This window comes from Crinia signifera, chromosome 19 (assembly GCF_055691185.1).
Source record: "Crinia signifera chromosome 19, ASM5569118v1, whole genome shotgun sequence".
Taxonomy (NCBI): Eukaryota; Metazoa; Chordata; class Amphibia; order Anura; family Myobatrachidae; genus Crinia; species Crinia signifera.
This window is the reverse complement of record NC_139226.1, coordinates 20,373,277-20,398,461: the sequence shown is the minus strand read 5'-3', so window position 1 is coordinate 20,398,461 and position 25,185 is coordinate 20,373,277. Positions and strand designations below refer to the sequence as shown.

The 25,185-nt window shown below is 52.1% G+C and overlaps 1 protein-coding gene across 1 annotated transcript in view; it reads left to right on the top strand.

Annotated features, from left to right (window-relative positions):
- Positions 1–25,185, top strand: part of LOC146041463 (sialic acid-binding Ig-like lectin 12) — a 74,440-nt gene that overhangs the window by 21,825 nt on the left and 27,430 nt on the right. The window contains exon 3 of the mRNA XM_083161440.1: positions 8,815–9,072. Coding sequence (XP_083017566.1) covers positions 8,815–9,072 — 258 coding nt within the window. The remainder of the gene's footprint in view (positions 1–8,814; positions 9,073–25,185) is intronic.

The following is a 25,185-nucleotide window of genomic DNA, read 5'->3' as shown; positions in this document are numbered from 1 at the left end:
TGCAAATTTAATCCAACTGGAATTTGGCGCGGTCAGGCTGCATCTGTCACCTCACACACACTCCCAGCACGCACCGTAGCAGCAATCTCCAGTGTGTGTAATCCGGAAATGGGCATGTCGCGGAAGTCAGAAGAACAGAAAGCAGAGAGGAAGGATGATGACGGTCATATCTTGAAAGGTACTGTAGCTGTATAGTCCAGGAACACCACCACTCCAAACTCCAGAAGATGGTCTTAATTGAACTGTCTGGAGTAATCTCAGACAGGTGGTAACCAGTGGCGTAGCCACCATGTGGCAGACCCCACGACGGCTTGGAGGAGCGACCGCCAGCGGCAGAGCCAGATTAAGGTCTAAATGGGCCTGGAGCTGAAAATTATCAAGGGCCTATTATGCGCAATAATGCAAACAACAAAGGGTTTGTGGCCAGCACCTAATAATGTGGGAGGCGTGACCAGTGTTCTGGTTGGGTGGTCTGCTCATGGGTGTGTCTCTATTTGTGTAAATACTGTCAACTAATTATATATGCCTGGAAAAGGAAGGGGGCTGGCATAGGAAAAATGCAGGGAGATATTTTGGCGGATGCCCTCCAAAGCTGCACCCGCAGGATGCCGATATCCTAAGATACTTGTGGGGTCATCCATAAAAAAATACTGAAAGCCGAAACTTGGACAACATTTCAGCACCTTTTATGTGGTCACCTAAGTTTACCACACCATATACCCCTTATACAAATCATGCAACACAATAGTAACCCCTTATACTGTACTTGTCTCTTACACATAGGGGGAAATTTACTAAAGGACATTTGTAAAAAAAATAGGTGTATTTGTATCCAGAAATAAACTTATTTTTGACATTTACTATCCCGAAAATACGGCAATTCGTATTCGTATTGATAGCACATCAATACGACTACGAATTGCCATATTTTCGGGATAGTAAATGTTAAAAAATAAGTGTATTTCTGGATACAAATACACCTATTTTTTTACAAATTTCCTTTAGTAAATTTCCCCCCATAATGCCATATGGAATGAGCCAAAATTCACACCGACTGAGCCAAAATTCACACAATGGCACACAGATTGAGTAAAAATTCAGGGATTTACCTGGGAATATGGTCCCAGGGTCTTGCAGGGACATTCCCGGGCTGGCCCATTTTACACCAGCCCAGTCCCTGCATTTTCTGGTGTGATGGGGAGAGAACCCCCCTCCTAAAACAACCATCTATATCCTCAGAACCAACTGAGCCTTTTACATGTGGGCTTCGAATGATTTTGGTCCCGTGAAACTGTGCCATTTGGTTCCAAAAAATCTGTCCTCAAACAACATGAACAGCCATGAAATGACATTTCAGAAATGAAAAAAAAATGAAATGAAATCAGTTTACCCGCAATATCTCTAGAACCAATGAAACAATGAACCCATATGGACCAGCCTGGTATCAGATTGAAGACCCAGCGATTTGGGATTGAGATCAACCTCGAGCTTCTGTGATGCCAGAGGGGGAACTGGCAGCCGTTGGAACCGGGTGGGGGTCAGAATTAGCGGGTCCATGTTATCCTAAGAGGGGAAAACGTTCCAGGTTTACCTAGCAGTATCTCCGGTTCCCGGAGGGCTAACAATGCGGGGCCAGGCTCATTGGAAAGCTCTGGCCCTATTTAGAGAGTGGGCCTGGAGCTGTAGCTCCATCAGCCCCATTGTTAATCCGGCCCTGGCCAGCGGGGTCTGTGGTGGGCGCCGACGTCTGCTACACAGCTTAGCCCGTTTTGCCCCCCCTCTCTGAATACTGCTGCCGACTTTAAGTCATTATCTAGTGTCTATCCTGGAACTCCCTTCCATGTAATTATGGCCGCTGCTGCCCGGCACTCCCTTTCCTGCTGCCCGGTGCTCCCTAACCATCCTCCTCCAGGAGTCCTGCAGTCGCAGCCTCCATGCAACCCCCTGACTCAGACTCCTCCATGGGGACCAATCTCAGTGCCAAACTGCTTGCCGTGATATCGCCGTCGCCTGTCCCGTGACGGTTCCCGGGATCCCGCTGTATTCCGCTGCCACAGCCCTCCTGGAGTCATGTCGTCACCCGCTGCACCCGGCAATGGCGCCAACAGTAACCGATGCCTCCAGCAGATGCAAGCTTAGGTCAACGAGGTGGTGGACATCATGAGAGTCAACGTGGACAAAGTCCTGGAGAGGGATCAGAAACTGGCCGAGTTTGAGACCAGTGCTGCCAAGCTGAAGAGGAAGTACTGGTGGAAGAACTGCAAGATGTGGGCAATACTAATAGCAGTAGCTGTGATAATAATCATCATGCAACCTGTCGCCTCATCCTCCTCCACTGGACCCTCCTCAACCTCCTCCACGGGACCCGCTGCTGCCAGGAGCTGAACATCAGAACACCTGCTGCTGCCTGCTATCTTAGGTAATTTACACCTCATGTATATTTAAAATTAAGAAGTGGAATGCCTCTCATCTTCTCCTCCTCCCCCTATGAGTCCCCCCTCTCCCTCTCTCTCTTTCTCTCTCTCTATCTATCTCTCTGCCTACCATTCTCTCTTTATCTGCCTACCCTTCTCTCTCTGCCTTTCCTTTCTCTCTCTCTGCCTTCCCTTATCTCTCGCTTTGCCTCTCTCTTTCTCAGCATACCCCTCTCTGTCTCTCCCCTCCCTCTGCCTCCCCTTCTCTCTCTCTCTGCCTCCCCTTCTCTCTTCCCACTCTCCTTCTTTCTCTCTGCTCTCCTTCTCTTTCCTGCCTCTCCACTCTCTCACAAAATGTGCACTAACACTCTCATCCCCTATAATGGTGCCCTCATTTACTTCTGGATCTACCCTTGCTGGTGCCTATTGAAGGACAAGACAGCTGAGCGACGGCTCAGCTGTCCAATCGTATCAGACACAGCAGCCTGCATGGTGGTTGTGGTGGTGGTGGTGGGGGGGGGGGCGCACAAAACTTTTTTGTCTTGGGGGTGCGAATTTTATAGTTACGCCACTGGTGGTAACTCTATCTGAGGCTGCTTCAGGGACTTCAGGGGTTTAATGCATCACTCACTGCCCAGATGTATTGCAGATGGCCATCGTTGACTTTGCCATCGATAGTTGCCATGGGTGGCAAAAGTGTAACTGGCCATTGATAGTGTATTACTATTTAATGGATGACCATCGATGTTTTTACATATATCGATGGTCATCCATTCATCCATTTTCTTTGATTGATTGGCCTGTGTGCCAATCGAAATTTGGGGGCAGGGCTTCACGGGTGTTGGGCGGAGCTTTGCTCCATGTCCCGGCTGCTTGGGAAAAAAGCAGAAACAAAACTGTTTAAGCTTGACATCGATGGTGGGAAACCATCTGGTTCTCCCCCATCGATGGCAAAACTATTGGAAATCAGCCATAAACCATCAATGATTTCTAATTATCGATGGTTGATAGCCATCCCTAGTGTGTAGTCCCTGTAGGGGAAAGTGAAACCAGGAATGGGGGAAAGGGGAGCTGCAGAGAGACCTGGGCCCGTTCCATTAGGTACAAAATGCTTTGTTCCTGGACTTCCAGGCCAGTGGCAGTTGCAGAGGTGAGGATGTAGCACAGTCCAATATTAAAATGGAGAGCCACTCCAAACATCACTGTCCTGGACTCACTGGGAGTTGATGTGACCCCCCTCTTTGCATTTTAAACTGTGCTGGAGTCCCACCTCTGTAACTGCCACTGGCAGGGAAGTCCAGGAACAGAGCATTTTGTACCTAATGGAATGGGTCATGTTGGAGGGTATGTATGAGGATACTAACAACAAAAACATAAAAAAAACATTCTATCCAAATGTAGATGAGCCCCAAAGCAGTTAGTAAGAGCTACTTCACTTGCTAAAGTGCTGGACAATGGTACTGATGATTCAATGTAAATGTATAAGTCTCTCTTTCCTTTTTCCCCAAAAAATGTAATAGTGTAATGTGGGCTGGGTGACATGAGGGAGATTGCTAAACTAATCTGGGAGAGAGGAAGATTGATGCTATTTCAGGGAGTCTCCTGCAGAATGCCGGAGGGGAGATCACTATGATGTAACAGTGTATTGTGGGCTAGGTGACATGAGGGAGATTGTTAGACTAATGAGGGAAAGAGGCAGATTGCTGCTATGTCAGGGAGACTCCTGCAGAATGCAGGAGGGGAGATCACTATGATGTAACAGTGTATTGTGGGCTAGGTGACATGAGGGAGATTGCTTAACTAATCTGGGAGCGAGGAAGATTGATGCTATGTCAGGGAGTCTCCTGCAGAATGCAGGAGGGAAGATAACTATGATGTAACAGTGTATTGTGGGCTAGGTGACATGAGGGAGATTGTTAGACTAATGAGGGAGAGAGGGAGATTGCTGCTATGTCAGGGAGTCTCCTGCAGAATGCAGGTGGGGAGGTAACTATGATGTAACAGTGTAATATGGACTGGGCTAGGTGACATGAGGGAGATTGCTAGACTAATGAGGGAGAGAGGGAGATTGCTGCTATGCCAGGGAGTCTCCTGCAGAAAGCTGGTGGGGAGGTAACTATGGTGTAACAGTGTAATATGGGCTGGGCTAGGCAGGGCCGCCGAGAGGCAGGGGGGGCGGGTACATTTTACCTGGGCCCGGGCCTGTCAGGGGGGCCCGGGCCAGGGGATAGTCACACTTACAATTTTTTTTAATGGCAGCGTTGTAGCAGCAGCGTGGGCGGGAGAAGGGTTGGTGGCTGCTGGACGGTGAGAGCGGATCAGCAGCGGCAGCCTGTGTCACTCACTTTCACTCACTGTGTGTGGAGTGTGCTGCAGTCTGCAGACAGTGACAGAGGCCCCATCCACTGCTGCGGAGCGTCTGCAGAGAAACTCTGTGTGTCTGCAGACTGCAGCTGCTTTCACAACACTTGATGTGAGAGCGAGGGGAAGGTCAAAGGTCAGGTGCACGAAGCGCGGCATGTGTCAGGGAGGCTGGAGCCGGAGGAGATCCTGAATCTACTGTCTGACTGGAGTCCTGCCCTGTAAGTGCAATTCTTTTCTGCCCTGCCTGTCAATACTAAATTGTTCTCCATATATATATATGTGCCTTCATCATTGGATCATCAATATATAGATATATATCTATAGATATATATCTATATATATATAGATATACAGTATATCTATATATATCAATATATCTCAAATTATATATATCTATAGATATATATCTATATATTGATAATCCAATGAAGAAAGCACACTAGCAATTATGCAGAAATGACTGTATTAGCACCTAGCACTTGCAGGGTCTCCCACGTCCTCAGGGCGATACAGCATAAATACTGTATACACTCAAAAAGACATTACATTTCCCATATAAATACCCGCACTGTAGTCTCCGCTGGGCACCTGGGTCCATCATACTAAAAGTGCTTGGCACCATACTTCCCGTATCGCGCACAGTAGGAAGTCAGGGCACACTCGCATTCATTCCACTGCTCCCCCTCCGCGTTCCACTGGCTGGCAGTACCCAGCTCATGACAGGCGGATCCACGGCACCCAGCTGTAACAGAAGAGGCGATTTTAAACCCCAGTGAATGAGTGCCGTGGATCCACTTTTATGATGTAGCTTGGTACTGCCGGTCTGTGGAACGCGGAGGGTGATCAGTGGAATGCAGGTGAGTGTGTACTTACTTCCTATTGGAAGTACGGTGCAAAGCACTTCCGGTAGGTCGGACCCGGGAGCCTGGCGGGGATGGAGAGATGGGACTACAGTGGGGGTATTTATAGGGGTAAGTGAATATCTTTTTGTGTGTATATTTATTCTGTATCGCCCTGAGGACAAGAGAGACCCTGAAAGGCGCTGGCTAGGCGCTAATACAGTAATTTCTGCATAATTCCTTGTGTGCCAGTGCCTCCTTCATTGGATTACCTGTACAGACTTCTGTAGTACACCTGTTCCACTACCTTGGAAAGGTGGAGTGCCGACATAATAGTGGACTCACTCAGGACAAAATATGCGCTGACACTTGGAGACTACGAGAATACGTCTCCAAGTGTCAGCGCATATTTTGTCCTGAGTGCAAACAGCGTCCTACAGCGTATGCAAATTGTTTTAGTGAGGGCACCGGAATCGCTGTTAATTTTGTTGGGAGTGCCGGGCCACCCACACACTATATATATATATAGATATATATATATATATATATCTATAAATATATATATATATATATATATATATATCCAGTATATGATATAAAGCAAAGGCAAAGGCATTTTGTATAGTTTTGTAGGCTGCACAAAAATCTACAGTAAAAAGGATCTGTATGTATATATGCTGTATATACAAATATAAAATATTTTCATCCAAAGACAGCAGCAATAAGGGACATTTTTAAAGAAGTCTGACCGAGTGCTGCCATCTTTGGAGGATTTTATATATATATATATATATATATATATATGTGTGTGTGTGTTCTCTAAAGCACCTTGATAAAGGAGCCTTGTGGCTTTGAAACTGTTGGTGGCCTGCTGTGTCTTCATTCTGAGTGCCGCCGCATCCCCTTAAGCCAGTGGTAGCCAACCACGGTCCTCGAGAGCTACCAACAGTGCCCATTTTCCAGACAACCTAGCTGCTGCAAAGGTGCACTCATTACTAGCTGAAACATTTTAAAAGATCCACAGGTGGAGGTAAGTAAGTACTTCACTTGTGATTCTGTGAGGAGAGCTGGAAAACATTAACTGTTGGTAGCTCTCGAGGACTGGAGTTGGCTACCCCAGCCTTAAGATAGATAGATATATATATATATATATAATACTTATGACCCAGCTGCTGGGAGGCATGCATGCCACACTTCTGTGAGTGGGTTCTTCTCATGTGCTAAACACGCCCTTAACATGCCGTGGTCACAACCCCCCCCCCCCCCATGGGGGCCCCTGGAAGTTGATGTACCGGGGCCCAGGATTTCTCTTGGCAGCCCTGGGGCTAGGTGACATGAGGGAGATAGCTAGACTAATGAGTAGGGTTGCCACCCCCCACCACCGACGTCGCTGCTTCTCCGCTCCCCCTACCGCTGCAGCCTCTCTGCTCAAACACCACCCCCCCCCCCTGTGCGTGCCACCGTCAGACGCACCCGCCGGCACTTACATCTAGCAGCATGACCTCCTGCCCGAAACTCCTCCTGCCTGCCCTGCCGCCTGCCAACTGCCCGATCTTCTGCCTGACCCTCCTCCTTCCCGACCTGCCGCCGCTGCCCTGCTGCCTACCAGATGCCCTGCCCAGCCACACTGTGCCAGCCTGGCCACCAATGTAATATTAACAGGTAATGTGACCAAACATGGGTGATATGTATATGCATGTATAATATATATATATATACACACACACACATGTATAATATATATAATTACATACTATATAACAAACCGTAATGCCCATTACACATCTGACACATAAGTGCCACTTACTGTACCTACAGTACATGCTCATTGCTAGGAACTTATGCTCGATGCCAAGGGCTTCATGCTCATTGCCAAGGGGACTTAAATAGCTTGTTGCCAAGGGGGACTAAAATTGCTTGTTGCGAAGGGGGACTAAAATTACTTGTCTCCATGGGGGACTAAATTTGCTTGTTGCCAAGGGGGACTAAATTTGCTCGTTGCCAAGGGGGACCTAATTTGCTCTTTACCAAGGGGGACTTTATTTGCTTGTTGCAAAGGGGAAAGTAATATGCTCGTTGCCAAGGGGGACCTAATTTGCTCTTTGCCAAGGGGGACTTTATTTGCTTGTTGCAAAGGGGAAAGTAATGTGCTCATTGCCAAGGGGGACTTAATCTGCTCGTTGCCAAGGGGTACTTAATGTGCTTGTTGCCAAGGGGGACTTAATTTTCTCATTGCCATGGGGACCCCCTCCCGCCTCCCTGCCCGCTCCCTGCTCTACTCGGCTAAGCTGCCCCTGTCTGCAGGGGATGCGGTCATCTATTAGAATGAACTTAGGTCTACAGTCATTAGGTCGACCCCACTAGGTCGACTGGCAGGAAGGTCGACCTGACTTAAGGTCGACATGGGCCAAGGTCGACATGACTTAAGGTAGAATTTGCATAAAGGTCGACATGAGGAAGGTCGACTGGTCATAAGGTCGACATGGGTTTTTCACTGTTTTTTGAGCCGACATGTGCCGACAGGCGGCATTTCATGCCCTACCATCCACTAGGGCGTGGTGGGAGAATAAAATAGTGTGCCCGAAGCATTGCGAGCGAAGCGAGCGATGCGAGGGTCCGATTCTTATTGCCAACTGTGTCCATGTCGACTGTGTCGACATTCGGATAAAAAATACAGTGAAAAACCCATGTCGACCTTATGACCAGTCGACCTTCCTCATGTCGACCTTTATGCAAATTTGACCTTAAGTCATGTCGACCTTGGCCCATGTCGACCTTAAGTCAGGTCGACCTTCCTGCCAGTCGACCTAGTGGGGTCGACCTAATGACTGTAGACCTAAATGCAGTCTGACGAATGATCCCATTCCGTCTGCAGCTATTTTCCATTAAGTCTCCCACCGTACCGCCAGCTAATAGGCGCTTGCGGTCCATCAGCCATCAATGCTGCTTCTTATTGGCTGCTGGACCACAAGCGCCTATTGGGCGGTGGACAGGGTTAATAGCGGCGGACAGGGTGGCAGCTGAGCTCAGCCAAGCAGAGCAGGGAGCGGGTGGGGGAGGGAGCGGGGGGAGCTGGCTGCGCAGCTCTGGCGCCCTTTGATGTCTCGACGCCCAAAGCTCGTGCTCCACCCTCCCTACACCCCTTCTAACCAACATAGTAAATAATGAGTTCTCTCTGTTCCAATTTCCTATTTTAGATCTTTCCCAAAAGCCAAATATCTCCTTTCCTGTGGAGATAGTTGCAGGTCAGGAGGTGACACTAACCTGTTCCTTTCCTGTTACCTGCCCTGGACTTTCACCAACTTTCCAATGGATAAAGTGTGATCAGAAAACGTGTAAAGGCTCCACTCTGACATTTATCGCATCTCCGAGTGATCACAACAAATCTATAACCTGTAGGGTGACCCTACCAATTGTTGGCTCATCTACACAGAAGTCTAAGTTGAATGTTCTATGTGAGTATATAATTTCCCTTACACATGCTGTTCCGCCTCGTCAAATGAATGTCTCATACTGTATTTTGTTTGCGTATAATTCTCTGCAAAATCTAATCTTCAAAATCTTACTGGTGCTGACATGTGACATAAAGGTTATGAAGAGCAGCCAGTCTTTACCAGACACTGGGACCATAGAATAACCAGCCTATGATGTGTGGGCAAAGGGCATGTGAAACCGCCCATAGGGGGTTATTCAGAGTGAAATCCCACCCCATGCAAGCAGTCTCATAGATGTGCAAGAATTGTGAACAGCTTGTGAAAATGTCCCTGCGAGTAACAGCAAATCATACGCAAGTCGCTCATGTAAATGATTTTTTTTATTTTTTGTGCAGTCTGTGTGTAGCGCAGGACTAAAGGGGTGTACACACTGGGAGATTTTGGCTAATGGACAGTGTCGTAGCTACTATAAGGCAGCCCCTGCTGCCGCTTGGGGGAGCAAGCGCCAGTGGGGTCTGTGTGGGCGCTGGCACCCGCCTGGCACACTAATGTAACAGAGGCACGGAGGCATGGCCTGCACCACTCGTTGCGCGTACTCGCTTTGCGGCGCACCGTCTCTCACCTTCGGGCCGATGCTGGTCCCGGTACTTCCCTCTGGCTCCACTGGCTTTCGATGCTACGGCACCTGTAGGGGAAATGGGGGAGGAGAATCCCACTATGGGGGGATGGGATGGTCATCACTAATGGCCACAGACTGGTTACACCCACTTGTGGAACACGGCGGGTGGGGGAACGCTCCGGGAAGGGGAAGAAGCACAAACAACACAACAACAGATGCAACATGGGTGATACTCACCTGCCGCCTACCAGTCTTCCTATCGCTTCGGATGCTGGTCCCGGAACCTGAAAATTAACACACGTAACCTCCTGCTCTCTAGGGCAGGGCAATACGCCAACGTGCCTGTGCCTTAACGCCCGCGAAACTTGCGGCCTTAAGCCGTGTTATGTAACCTGCGACCTAGCACCGGATCTTCTGATGCCACGGCCTAGCGTCGCGCAACCTGACGCCTAATGCCCACGCAACCTGCAACCTAGCGCTGGATCCTTAGATGCCCCAGCCTAGCGTCGCGCAACCTGGCGCCTAACGCCTGTGCAACCTGCGACCTAGCGTCGCCTAAACTGCGACCTGGCGTCACACAACCTGCGGAGAACACAATCTGCACAGTGACTCAATTGCATGAACCAACATACAGCATACAATACACAGTGCCAAATAAAACAGTACAATGCAACAAGACAACACTGCACCAGCACACTAGGGAGGGCCTACCTCCCTCTGGTTACTCCGAGGCATAGCACAGTAGCCACTGTGGTGATACCTGAATCCACAGCCTGCTGCTGCGGACCTGTTACCCCTGCTGAGAGGCCTCAGACCTAGGAGGGTCTGGGCCTAGTACACAATATGGGCCTGAAGGCCTAACTTACTAGATGAGGGCCCCAGACACTACCCATGGGCCTAGTGCCCAGTTATGCAGGCCTAATGCCCAGCAACACCAACCTTAGGGCCTAATGCTCAGCAACACAAAAAAGGGGCCTAGTGCCCAACTATAACAACCCTTAATACCCCACGGCCTACTGCCCGACTACAGTGCCACAGGCCTAGTGCCTGGATTGGGCCCACTGGCCTACTGCCCGAACACCTGGTGGTCTAGGGAGGGCCACATGTGTGTACTTACCTGTCCTGGGGCAGCTGCTGGAACAAGCCTGGTCCAGCTACATGTGCTGTGCCATCTTCACCGGAGGTGGGATGCCTCCCACCACCTCCGGACTTCCTGCAGTCTTCACCGACGGTCCCCAGCACTCTGTAATTCGCCCAGCGGGAGGCAGCCTGTAGCATTCCTGCGCACACCGCTTCCGCCTCCCGGGGCATCTGGCGGCTGCTCCTCTCCTCTCCTGGGCTCCCCTTCCTTTTCTCTCTCCGCCGCTGAACTCCCTCTCCATTCCCGGCGCTGGTTAGTTCAAACCAGCGCCCGGGGGCGGAGCTATGACATGGTGAGCCGGGATTGGCTCACCACCGCCACTTCCCATTGGTCGCCATAGCGGGAGCCGTGACTGGCTCCCCTTTGGCGCCAGATACAAATTGCTGCAATGTGATTGGCGGGGCCTGCATCCTAAAGGACGCAGGGCCGCCTCCTAAAGGACGCAGGGCCGCCTCCATTGTTCTCGTGGAGCAGCAGTGAGGATTCACCGCTGCCTCCATGGTTGCCGCTGTGTGGGGTGGGCACCAGGCCACCCCAGGTAAGGAGGCAGGCGCCCACTAGCAGCAGGGCCAGTGACCACACGAGTACACTGGCCCGGGCCGCAGGGGGTGGCGCCACCTGGCGGGGGCACCACTCCTCCCTCCCCGGTGCTGCTGCACCGGGGCATATTCCCACAGTGACATTAGGCTGAGTGGACACAGGAGGAGAGTTCAGCAGCAGTGTGAACTTCCTGCGCAGCTGCAGCGTACTAATAGGCTGGGCCTGTAGAGGGAGCAGCTCTCAGGCTGCTCATGGCCTTACACGTGGTGGAGCAGGAGCTGGACTTCAGAGGAGAGCAGTGTAGGGATGGCCATCGTTGCCATTGCCATCAATGGCAATTCAGCAACTGGCCATCGATAGTGCTTAACTATGCAATGGATGTCCATCGTCATTTTTACATATCGATAGTCATCCCATGTTTTGATTGATTGGCTTGTGGGCCAATCAAAACATGGGGGGTGGGGCTTCACGGATGTTGGGTTGCGGAGCTATGCTCCATGTCCCGGCACTTTGAAAAAAAAAAAGCTATTCCATCGATGGAGGGAAACCATCTGGTTCTCCCCCATCAATGGCAAAAGTATTCAACATCTGCCATGAACCATCGATTATTTTGAATTATCGATGGATTATGGCCATCCCTAGAGCAGTGTTAATCCCCTCTAAACTGGCACACTACTGTGCAGCAGCAAGTTGACGGGAGCAGAATGATCATCACAGTGACAATGCTGTCTCCTGGTGGGGAGGGGGTATGATGATGCCTGTGCTGTCTATTTGGGGAGGGGGTATGATAATGCCTGTGCTGTCTATTTGGGGAGGGGGGGTATGATGATGCCTGTGTTGTCTGTCTATTTGGGGAGGGGGGGTATGATGATGCCTGTGTTGTCTGTCTATTTGGGGAGGGGGTATGATGATGCCTGTACTTAAACGTACCATCGGCAATCTTTATGCCATAACACTTTAATAACTTATCTAAACTTATCTAACTTAACACTACAAATAAAGAGACAGACACAAGTGCTGGCGTTTCAAATAATGAATGTCAAATTTATTAATTGACAACTATATATATTAATCTATAGAAGAGGGTGGCGGCCCTAAAGAACGGTCATAGAGAAAAGGAGGGGTAAGATGACATCACACCATTCATACATCATTGGTGTTCAACTCTCCCACGCTACCCACTCGGGCAAGTGGTGCATCCCACCCCTGTCCAAGGGGCATGGGCTACAAGCGTATCATTGACGGGAGAGCGCACCCCACTATCCTCATAACACTTCATTTGAACAAGGACCGTTCTTTACCGCCGCCAAGAAAGGATAGAAAAATAGGGAGGGAGGGTGGGGAAAACCGGACCAGAGTGCAGATCACCTGACCTCTGGCTATTCCTACAACAGGAAACTCCTCCCTACTCCCTAATTGGCTATAGCTGCAGCCTCATAGCCTAAACCTAAACCACAACCAAAGTGCAGGCATCTCAGACTCCTTCGGTAGTTTATGTCACCTCCAGCTTATTCAGCCATCGGTTTTCTTAAACGTACCATCGGCAATCTTTATGCCATAACACTTTAATAACTTATCTAAACTTATCTAACTTAACACTACAAATAAAGAGACAGACACAAGTGCTGGCGTTTCAAATAATGAATGTCAAATTTATTAATTGACAACTATATATATTAATCTATAGAAGAGGGTGGCGGCCCTAAAGAACGGTCATAGAGAAAAGGAGGGGTAAGATGACATCACACCATTCATACATCATTGGTGTTCAACTCTCCCACGCTACCCACTCGGGCAAGTGGTGCATCCCACCCCTGTCCAAGGGGCATGGGCTACAAGCGTATCATTGACGGGAGAGCGCACCCCACTATCCTCATAACACTTCATTTGAACAAGGACCGTTCTTTACCGCCACAAGCCAAGCCTTAGGCTGCAGCACCGCCACCCTAAACGCTCAGCACTTACTAAACAACAACACATCAACTAAAACCTCTAAACAAATCGTCCAGGAATATGGCCATTCCCTCAGGACTCAGATGGACACCGTCCGGCCTATACAGGGAACCCCGCTTATAGGTGATGGAGTCATGCCTGATGACTCCACCCCTATTAGCCAACAGGTATCGCTGCACCGCAGCATTGACCTTCCTCCGTGCGCTATCCAAGCGGGGCCCTGACCTAGCATTCCTCCAGACTCGTCTAGGAATCATTGAGGACCAAATCAGTTGGCAGCAAGGGAGCGCTTGAGCCACAATATGCAGGTCCCTGATGATGATCGACCTAAGTTCTAAGGCGGTGCATTGGCCTAGATCGTTTCCGCCCAGGTGCAAAATTAGCACCTCAGGGACTCCGAAGTCCCGCACCGACCTCAGCAAAAGGCCCCGTAGCGCTCCCCAACGCATGCCTCGCACACCCAACCATCGCACTTTCTGAGCTTTCACTCGCATACTCTCATTCAAACTGCCACACGCCATTGCTGCCCAGTGGACAAAAGAGTGTCCCATCACCCACACCGTCTTGGAGTCCCTGCGACCTGAAAGATGGAAACAGGTTAGGACACATGCCATCCAAATCACACCTCACTTAACAGACCAACCACACCGGAGAAGGCAAAGATAAAGAAACCGTAACCGACCAGACCTTGAGGCACACTGCACAGAAAACCCCCGGAGTAAACTAACCAGGACGCCATGTCAGATTGGAATTAAGCCGAATTGTGCCCCCGGGGGAAAGTAGACCACCTCAAGACTCCCGCTAAAGTGAGACGAGTACTTATGCGTCCAGTCGGTTACAGTCTTGCAGATGGAGAGACAGGCCAGGCCGAATGTATTTGCGGAACGCTGCCGAGCGCCATCGACCCAGAGACTGTATCTCTGCGTCGGATTGACCCCCAGCAGCAGCAGATGTGGCCGCCCCGATCCGAAAGGAGTGTGTACCAAACTCCCGCGGATCCAGGCCAAGAGATCCCAGGGCACGTTGCAAAACATGGCAGAACTGGTATTTTGTCAAGGAAGAGCCGTCTTCATGCATTAACCATGCCCCAGGGCGGTCAGGACGCAGCAGGGCGTAGGCGCTTGCCATCACCACTGGGCAAATCCCTTCCACCGGGCACGGTTGCAGTGACAGCCATTGGCCTCTCCCAGTCTGATCCGTCTTGGAACGCCTTACCCGGCACCAAACCAAATCGCCCTGTATCAATACATCCTCTAACAACAGAGGAGAAGGTCGATGCCTCGACGGGGCTACCAGCTCGCCGACCCTGAAAGCTCCATGGAATGCCATGGCATATGCCAAGCGAAACAGTCGGACCTCATATTCAGAGTGACATACATCCCAAACCGCCCCCAATAAGGGAGGCAGCAGGGACACGTCAATGGGCCTTCTGCTATCTGGAGCCACAGGGGAAGCGCGCCGCCAGCCCCTCAGGGCCCGAGACACCAGAAAAGACCGGCCGGGGTCCGATCTCCCATACAGCGATGAGAAGAACGACACGCCGGCCAACAGCCGTCTCACGGCCGACACAGTCCGCCCTCCGGAGTACAAACTCCACACAAACGCCAGCATGGCTTCGCCCGGGGCCTTACCTTGCTGTGACGCGGACATTCTGAATTGTTCCCATTCCAGCCAGCCAGCTTGGTAACAACGCAGCGTCCTGGGAGCAATAGCCCGCATGGCTAGTTCCTCCATGCCGGCCTGATGACCTGCCAAACATAAGGAGGACACGGCTCACCAACCAAATCCGCTCCCGGAGCTAGGGACCGGAACCTAGCCCAGTCACGCCTGGACAGGGCGTCGGCCACCGAGTTGTCCACCCCGGGAACGTGCCTGGCCACAAAATGCAGGTTAAGCCGTAGACATACCAATACAAGGCGAGAGAGCAGGCGCACCACAGGGAGAGAAGAAGAGCTCTGTCTGTTGATGGCCTGCACCACCCCCAGGTTATCACACCAGAAGGTGATGCAGGCATCACGTAGGCGGTCGCCCCACAGTTCCAGGGCCACCACAATAGGGAACAGCTCCAGGAGAAGCATGTTCCTGGTGAGCCCCTCTTGCGCCCATTCCTCCGGCCAGGTCTCCGCGCACCAAGAGCCGTGCAGGAAGGCTCCAAAGCCTATTCCCCCGGCCGCATCGGTGTATAGCTGCAATTCCTCGCTGTACCGCGGAGGGCTAGGCCACAGCAAAACACCGTTGAAGTCGCGGAGGAAAACATCCCAAACTCTAAGATCCCTTTTAAGCTCAGCATTCAGGCGGACAAAGAATTGGGGCCTATTTGGACCCGCCATGGCCAGTTCCAGTTTTCGACAGAAAACCCTCCCCATGGGGATAACCCGGCAGGCGAAGTGAAACAGGCCCAGTAGGGACTGTAACTGGCGTACCCGGAGTTTGCCGGAGGCCAGGGACTGGGAGATCGCCCCTTGTAGCCGTGCAAGCTTATCAAGGGGCAACCTGCAGCACCCGGCCCGCGTGTCAATCTCGATGCCCAAGAATGAAAGGCATTCAGTAGGCCCCTCTGTCTTGTCCTCCGCGACAGGGACTCCGAAATGTAAGAACAGCTGCTGCATTGCGCTCAGGAGAGCCCCGCAACGCGGGGCATCAGCCGGGCCTACGCACAGGAAGTCGTCCAAATAATGGGCGACCCCCGGCTCCCCCGTATACTCTGTGACGCACCAATGCAGGAAGCTGCTAAAACACTCGAAGTAGGCGCAGGACACCGAGCAGCCCATAGGCAGGCAACGGTCTACATAATAACCTGAAGGCAGCTTAAAACCCATGAACCTAAAGGAGTCCGGGTGCAGGGGCAGCAGTCGGAATGCCGACTCGATGTCAACCTTGCCTAGCAGGGCCCGCCCCCCGAAGCCGCGCACAATAGCTAAAGCCTCCTCGAAGGATTGGTACCGTACATGACACAACTCCATAGGAATTGCATCATTTACTGACAATCCCGGTGGGTGGGACAGATGCTGTATCAGGCGAAACTTGCCTGTCTCTTTCTTGGGGACTACTCCAATAGGTGACAGTACTAAACCCTGAACCGGAGGTTCAGGAAATGGGCCCACCATCCTACCCAATTTTACCTCCTTCTCGACCTTCTCCAGGACGACTTGAGGCATGTCGATTGCTGACTTCAGGTTTCTCGGGGACCCGGACGCCACCTCCCCTTGAATGGGGAGGAGGAATCCTTGCGAGAAACCCGCGGCCAGAAACTGCGCTTCATCCCGGAGGGGGTAACGCCCTAGCCAACTGGCTAGGCGGTCGCCCCTCACGGGAGATGGGGCCTTACTGAGGAGGAGCAGGGGCTGGGTTGGCCCCGGCATTTTGCCTGGGAGCCCCCCCAGCCTGCTTGCCACGCGTGCACTCCTTAACCGGGTGTCCTCCCCAGCACTTTGAGCATTGGTGACGAAACTTACAGCGGGAACCCGCTGCGCATCCTGCCCCGTTGTAAGCAAAGCATCTGCCCGCTGACTGCCCCCCTCCAGAGCCCCCGCGAAAGGACGAGGGGGCCCTGCGTGGGGCTGACGCGGGTGTTGAAACCACCGGAGCCGGGGCGGCGGAGGTAGAAACCGACGGTTTCTTACCCATCCACACCTCGACATCCTTAGCGCCAAGGGCCATGATCTCACAACCCGACTGTTTCCGCCGGAATTGCTCGTCATAAGCCCGCCAGACGTTCTCGCCGTCGTCCATATACATGGCGTGCATCATATGGATGTATCTAATAACATTCATATGCTCCTGGGGTCTGGTCTCCAAGTAGCATGCAGCAAACATAAACAGCCCCACTTGCCACCTCTGATACGTGCAGTAGGCTGCCTCTCCAATCCCCCCTTTACGCTTTGCCTCGCGGTAATCTTTCTCATCCTGCGCAGTCATAGTAAAGAAGCTGACGTATCTGCCCTCCCTTATCCTATCCCTTACGCTGCGCCTGAGGCCTCTTAGTACTGCCGTATTCTCGCAGTGGACCACCTGCCCCCTAGGAAACAACGGGGAGCCCGAGTCGCCACTGGAGGACTGCGAGCGCCTCCGGTGTCTCCTAGAGCGTCTGTGCCTGTGCCTGGATCTGCGTCCCCCCTCCTCGCCGGAGGTCACGGACTCTGACCCCGAGGAGGAGGATGTACGGGAATACCTGCGCCTGCGCTTCTTGCGTGCTCTGGCTGACCCACCTGACACAGCTCCCGCTGTAGCCGCACCTGCTGTTCCGGAGGGACCAGCCACCTCTGACGGCCCGGCAATGGCCTCCTCTGCCTGGTGCTGCGATGGTGTCGGCACGACTGCGTCCCTTGGCGGTGTGGAAGCCATATTCGCGAAAGGCGTGCCCAGAGCTGCCAGCACGTGTGCCGCAGGGTCCCGGATAGAAGGAACAGAAGGGAGGACAGTAGTAGCTAGAGTCCCAGGCCCTGACTGTATCGGTTGCTGACCCGCCCTCGGCGTCAGCATCGCTACCAGCTGCCGCACCACTGCCATATCTACCTCTGTGGAGGGTGCTTGCGCAACTCCAGGGGACACTGCCTCTGCAGCCGTGGCTGAAATAGCCTGCGCTGCCTGTGATAGCCTGACGCGCTGGGATAGCAAGCGCGCCCTAGAGAGCCACCCGCTCCTTGCCCTCCTTAAGGGAGTCATGGGGGACCCCGTGGAGGGGTGGCCCTGTGTGGGCAATGTAGGACGGGCTGACTGAGCGGGAGAGCCCCTGTGCTGTGTCCCAGGACCCGCAGCTCGCGTCCGGCGGCCATCTTGGATGGGCGCGGATGCACCTGTGACTGCTGCTGCGGGACCCTGAGACCGCGTGCGCCTGCCCCGCTGACTGCCTCCGCCAGGGGTGCCTCCGCTACCCCGGGCGGGAGCGCTACTCGCTCTATTAGCTTGCGGCCTAGCACCGCGCGCCGCCGCGTCATCAGCCGATGACGCGGATCTCGCGCCCCGCCGCTGTGGACCCGCTCTCGCCGCCGCTCTGCCTCCCCGCCCGGCCTGCGTGACGCTAGCCGTTGGGGGATCAGAGGGGGAGCCGGGCTGTGCAAAACGGGAGGGAGGGTGGATGTTTCTCCGCGGGCGCGGCATGGCTAGGCCTGGCAGCAGCAGCGTTACACTATCTGGCACCAAATCCCCCAAAAAGCAGCCTGACAGAAGAGAAAGAGGTATGTGGAAGGCAAAGGGAGAGAAGTAGCTTCGACAGTAGAAGGAATAAGTGAGGATGACAGAGGAATAAGTACAGGAGAGAGTCTGAAACCAACCTGCTCCTTGGAAAACCGGACCAGAGTGCAGATCACCTGACCTCTGGCTATTCCTACAACAGGAAACTCCTCCCTACTCCCTAATTGGCTATAGCTGCAGCCTCATAGCCTAAACCTAAACCACAACCAAAGTGCAGGCATCTCAGACTCCTTCGGTAGTTTATGTCACCTCCAGCTTATTCAGCCATCGGTTTTCTGTCTGTCTATTTGGGGAGGGGGTATGATAATGCCTGTGCTGTCTGTCTATTTGTGGAGGGGGTATGATGATGCCTGTGCTGTCTGTCTATTTGGGGAGGGGGTATGATAATGCCTGTGCTGTCTGTCTATTTGTGGAGGGGGTATGATGATGCCTGTGCTGTCTATTTGGGGAGGGGATATGATGATGCGTGTGCTGTCTATTTGGGGAGGGGATATGATGATGCGTGTGCTGTCTATTTGGGGAGGGGGGGTATGATGATGCCTGTGTTGTCTGTCTATTTGGGGAGGGGGTATGATGATGCCTGTGCTGTCTATTTGGGGAGGGGGGGGTATGATAATGCGTGTGCTGTCTATTTGGGGAGGGGGGGTATGATGATACCTGTGCTGTCTGTCTATTTGGGGAGGTGGGGGTGGTATTCTGATGCCTGTACTGTCTGTCCATTGTGTGTGTGTGTGTGTGTGTGTGTCGGGGGGGGGGGGGGGAAGGTAATACCTGTAATGTCTTTTCCTATTGGACACTGTGTACAGGATGGCCAGGCAGGCTGGAGGGGAAGCAGCAGCAGCAGTCTACTGGTCTCTTTGCCTCCCTCTGGGTTTTCCATTGTGCATACACCCCCCTAGCCTAACCCTAACTATACAACCCCACCCCCACAGCCTAGCTCTAACTATACACCCCCACTCCCACAGCCTAGCTCTAATTATACACCCCGCACCCCCACAGCCTAGCTCTAACTATACACCCCCACTCCCACAGCCTAGCTCTAATTATACATCCCACACCCCCACAGCCTAGCTCTAACTATACACCCCCACTCTCACAGCCTAGCTCTAATTATACACCCCACACCCCCACAGCCTAGCTCTAACTATACACCCCACACCCCCACAGCCTAGCTCTAACTATACACCCCCACTCCCACAGCCTAGCTCTAATTATACAGCCCACACCCCCACAGCCTAGCTCTAACTATACACCCCCCAGTCCCACAGCCTAGATCTAATTATACACCCCCACTCCCACAGCCTAGCACTAATTATACACCCCACATCCCCACAGTCTAGCTCTAACTATACACCCCCACCCGCACAGCCTAGCTCTAATTATACACCCCGCACCCCACAGCCTAGCTCTAACTATACACACCCCACTCCCATAGCCTAGCTCTAATTATACACCCCACACTCCCACAGCCTAGCTCTAACTATACACCCCCACCCCCACAGCCTAGCTCTAACTATACACCCCCACCCCCACAGCCTAGCTCTAACTATACACCCCCACTCCCACAGCCTAGCTATAACAATACACCCCCCCCCCCACTCCCACAGCCTAGCTCTGACTATACACCCGCCACCCCCACAACCTAACTAACTACACCCCCACCCCCTCAGCCTAACTCTAGCCCATAACCCTAACCACATACATACATCCCGCTAACCACACACACACACCCCGCAGCCTATAACCCTAACCATACACACGCACACACACCCCACAGCCTATAACCCTAACCCTACAAACACACACCCCACAGCCTATAACCCTAACCATACACACACACACACACCCGGCAGCCTATAACCCTAACCATACACACACACCCCTCAGCCTATAACCCTAACCATACACACACACCCCACAGCCTATAACCCTAACCATACATGCATACACCGCAGCCTATAACCCTAACCATACACACACACACACCACAGCCTATAACCCTAACCACACACACACCCCGCAGCCTATAACCCTAACCATACACACACCCTGCAGCCTATAACCCTAACCATACACACACCCCACAGCATATAACCCTAACCATACACACACACAGCCTGCAGCCTATAACCGTAAACATACACACACCCCGCAGCCTATAACCCTAACCATACACACACCCTGCAGCCTATAACCCTAACCATACACACACACACACACACACCCTGCAGCCTATAACCCTAACCATACACACACACACCGCAGCCTATAACCCTAACCATACACACACCCCGCAGCCTATAACCCTAACCATACACACACCCCACAGCCTATAACCCTAACCATACACACACACCCCGCAGCCTATAACCCAAACCATACACACACCCCGCAGCCTATAACCCTAACCATATACACCCCCCCGCAGTCTATTACCCTGACCATATACACCCCCCCCCCCGCAGCCTATAACCCTAACCCTACAAACACACACCCCACAGCCTATAACCCTAACCATACACACACGCAATCCCCGCAGCCTATAACCCTAACCATACACACACATCCCGCAGTCTATAACCCAAACCATACACACACCCCGCAGCCTATAACCCTAACCATACACACCCCACGCCTGTAACCCTAACCATACACACACACCGCAGCCTATAACCCTAACCATACACACACCGCAGCCTATAACCCTAACCATACACACACACCGCAGCCTATAACCCTAACCATACACACACACCGCAGCCTATAACCCTAACCATACACAAAGATCCTGCAGCCTGTAACCCTAACCATACACACACACCGCAGCCTATAACCCTAACCATACACACACCGCAGCCTATAACCCTAACCATACACACACCGCAGCCTATAACCCTAACCATACACACACCCTGCAGCCTATAACCCTAACCATACACACACACACACCCCGCCATCTATAACCCTAACCATACACACACCGCAGTCTATAGCCCTAACCATACACACACCCCGCAGCCTATAACCCTAACCGTACACACACATACCGCAGCCTATAACCCTAACCATAAACACACATCCCGCAGTCTATAACCCTAACCATACACACATTCCGCAGCCTATAACACTAACCATACACAAACTGCAGCCTGTAACCCTAACCATACACACATACCCCGCAGCCTATAATCCTAACCATACACACACTGCAGCCTGTAACCCGAACCATACACACATACCCCGCAGCCTATTACACTAACCACACACACACACCCTGCAGCCTATAACCCTAACCATACACATACCCCGCAGCCTATAACCCTAACCATACACACACCCTGAAGCCTATAACCCTAACCATACACACACCCCGCAGCCTATAACCCTAACCATACACACATACTGCAGCCTATAACACTAACCATACACACATACACCCCGCAGCCTATAACCCTAACCACACACACACATCCCGCAGCCTATAACACTAACCATACACACACCGCAGCCTGTAACCCTAACCATACACACACCGCAGCCTGTAACCCTAACCATACACACACCGCAGCCTGTAACCCTAACCACACACACCCTGCAGCCTATAACCCTAACCATGCACACACACCGCAGCCTATAACCCTAACCATGCACACACCCCGCAGCCTATAACCCTAACCATGCACACACACCCTGCAGCCTATAACCCTAACCATGCACACACCCCGCAGCCTATAACCCTAACCATACACACACACCCTGCAGTCTATAACCCTAACCATACAGACACCCCGCAGCCTATAACCCTAACCATACACACACCATGCAGCCTATAACCCTAACCATACAACCCCCCCCCCCCCCCCCCGCAGCCTATAACCCTAACCATACACACACCCCGCAGCCTATAACCCTAACCATACACTCACACCCGCAGCCTATAACCCTAACCCCTAGGTCGACCTAGACATTGTTGACCTCACATACCACCCATAGGCCCCTATTCAGATCTGATCGCAGTAGAAGTTTGTTTGGAAAATGGACAAAACCATGTTCACTGCAGGTGGGGCAGATGTAACATGTGCAGAGAGAGTTAGATTTGTGTGAGTTATTTTGTTTCTGTGCAGGGTAAATACTGTCTAATTTATTTTTACACTGCAATGTAGATTTCAGTTTCAACACACCCCACCCAAATTTAGCTCTCTCTGCACAGGTTACATCTGCCCCACCTGCAGTGCACATGGTTTTGCCCATTTTCCAAACAAACTTGTACTGAGCTCAGATGTGAATAGGGGCCTATGGGTGGTATGTGAGGTCAACAATGTCTAGGTCGACCTCAAAAAATCAACACGTACAAGGTTGCTGCTCTTGGCACACAATTGACTAAAGCTTCTAAACATAAAGTAAAGTGATGTTGCCCATAGCAACCTAATCAGATATTGTCTCATTTATCTATTGCATCCTAGAACATGATAGCCAGAATATGATAGCCAGGTGATGTTGCTATGGGCAACATCACCTCTTTTCATTTTTAGAAGCTTTAGTAAATCTACCCCTTAATGAGGCTTCAATAGGCACATGCCAGTTGTTATGGCCAATATAGAGGTTTGGCTGGCACTTTCCTTCCAAGGAAACATTTGTACCTCTTTCTTTCTGCCCTCTTAGCATACTGTGTCATTAATTGGCCCTACTGCCTCTGTGATCTTATAAGGACCATGCCAAAGGGACTACAATTTACTTTTAGGAGTGGAAAAAGCACAATACAGATGTAACTAGGGTGACCACCTCATCACTTTAATTCCGGACACATATTAATTACACAGGTTCTGTGGAAATTTAAATCCGGGTGAAATGGAGTCTTGTAGTGAGCCAGCCACAGAACCTGTGTAATTAATATGTTTCCGGAATTAAAGGGATGAGGTGGTCACCCTAGATGTAGCCCCTCCCAACTATCTTCCTTAGGTCGTGGCTCACCATGGCTATCCTATTGTTCTCAGCAGCAATACAATTCATAGAACAAAACAGTTGGAGATTAGCAGAGTAATCCTATTACTCACTTAATCCAATTAAAGGGCTAGATCAGTGGTACCCCAACTTTTTCAGTCCACCCCTTTGGGTCTCCATGACTTTTTCAAGGCACCTCGCCGCGGGACACAGCCGGCTACGGGAGGGATGCGGGAATGTCCCCGAAAACTGGGACATTCCCGCAGTAATCGGGACTGGTGGGAGGTATGGTTATGGCTGGAGGGTGTCAATCAATTCACTGTCTGTCAATCAATTCACTGGCTGTCTTCATACACACAGCTTGCGCATGCACACAGCATACCGTGCTCATATGCAGTCGTCTGATAATCACCCATGGTGTGAATTTTGAGCGTGCTCAGCGAGTTGCTACTTGTGTAGGGCCCATTAAACTCACATGCCTGTAGATTTCTGCCAGCCAGCACCGATCTACTGTATCAGGCCTGCTGTTTCAGCTCCTCTTGCCACAGCTCATTCATCCCCTTCAGGACACACCCTCTGTGCACACTCCTGCAGCCACCACCGTCTGGCCACGGTCACAGGCAAGCCCCCTGCTCACAGAGATGTATCTAGGTAACATGGTGCCTGAAGCAGGGGTATATTTCAGCACCCCCTCTCCTGTACTGAATTGTGGGCCTGGCCATAATTGTGACCATACCGGTTCCAGAGCTTGTGGTGTGGTGGGGGTTGCTAGTAGGGGGGAGAATAACAGGTGTAGCCCATGGGAATATCTGTCAGTGAGCAGCAAACCTAAACTGTGAGCTGGTGGTATTTCTTACATGTACCCATGGCCTGCCCCTTTCTATGCTAGATGCGCTGCTGGACACAGCACACAGCAATATGGGGGTACTGCAGCTTGATACTGATAGGCAGAGGATATTTCCAGGCTGTCAGGGGTATGCACGTACACAGCAGCATTGGCCCTAGTGCTGCATGCATCCTCCCTGGCTGGCTCACCTCAACACTCGGCACATTGAAGGAGGAGGTCACCGGTGCCACATTGCAGAAAGAGGTTGCGGGCACCACAGTCGCGGAGGAGGGAGAGAAGGGTTGCATGCACCAAGAGAATCCCGCCCTGCCACAGGCTGACATAGACTTAGGGCCGCATTTATCAAATAATATTAAGTATCCCCCTAATGTATCACAGGGGACCGCAGCAGGAATCTCCGATCCCTGCTGTGATCCCTCCCTGCAGCTCCGCCGGCCGCATCCCCCATAGGTCTCTATGGGGGATGCGAAGCTGCCCTGGGCTATCGCCATTCTGATATGGCAATAGCCCATTGTAGCCTATGGTTACACATCGCTCTGCCCGAGCGGGGGGGGGGGTCAGCGCGTAACCGCGCATGCGCAGACACCCCCCCCCCCCGGCTTCCGGCTCCGGGCATCGTAGGGACAGGCTCTTTCGGAGCCCTGTCCCAGCCCCCTAGCGGGCCTTATTCCGCTCGCACCTCTGCCCCCTCCAGCTGCTCAGCTCACTCCCTGCCACCTCCCGGAGCTCAGCCCCACGCCCTCCCAGCACTCAATCTCCGCTTCATCTCAGCGCTCACCCCTGCCCCCTCCAGCTGCTCACTCTGCGCACCCCCCCGGGCAATGACTCCCGGCGCTCACTCCCTGCCTCTTCCAGCTGCTTAGCTCACTTCCCGCTCCCTCCCAGCACTCAAACTCTGCT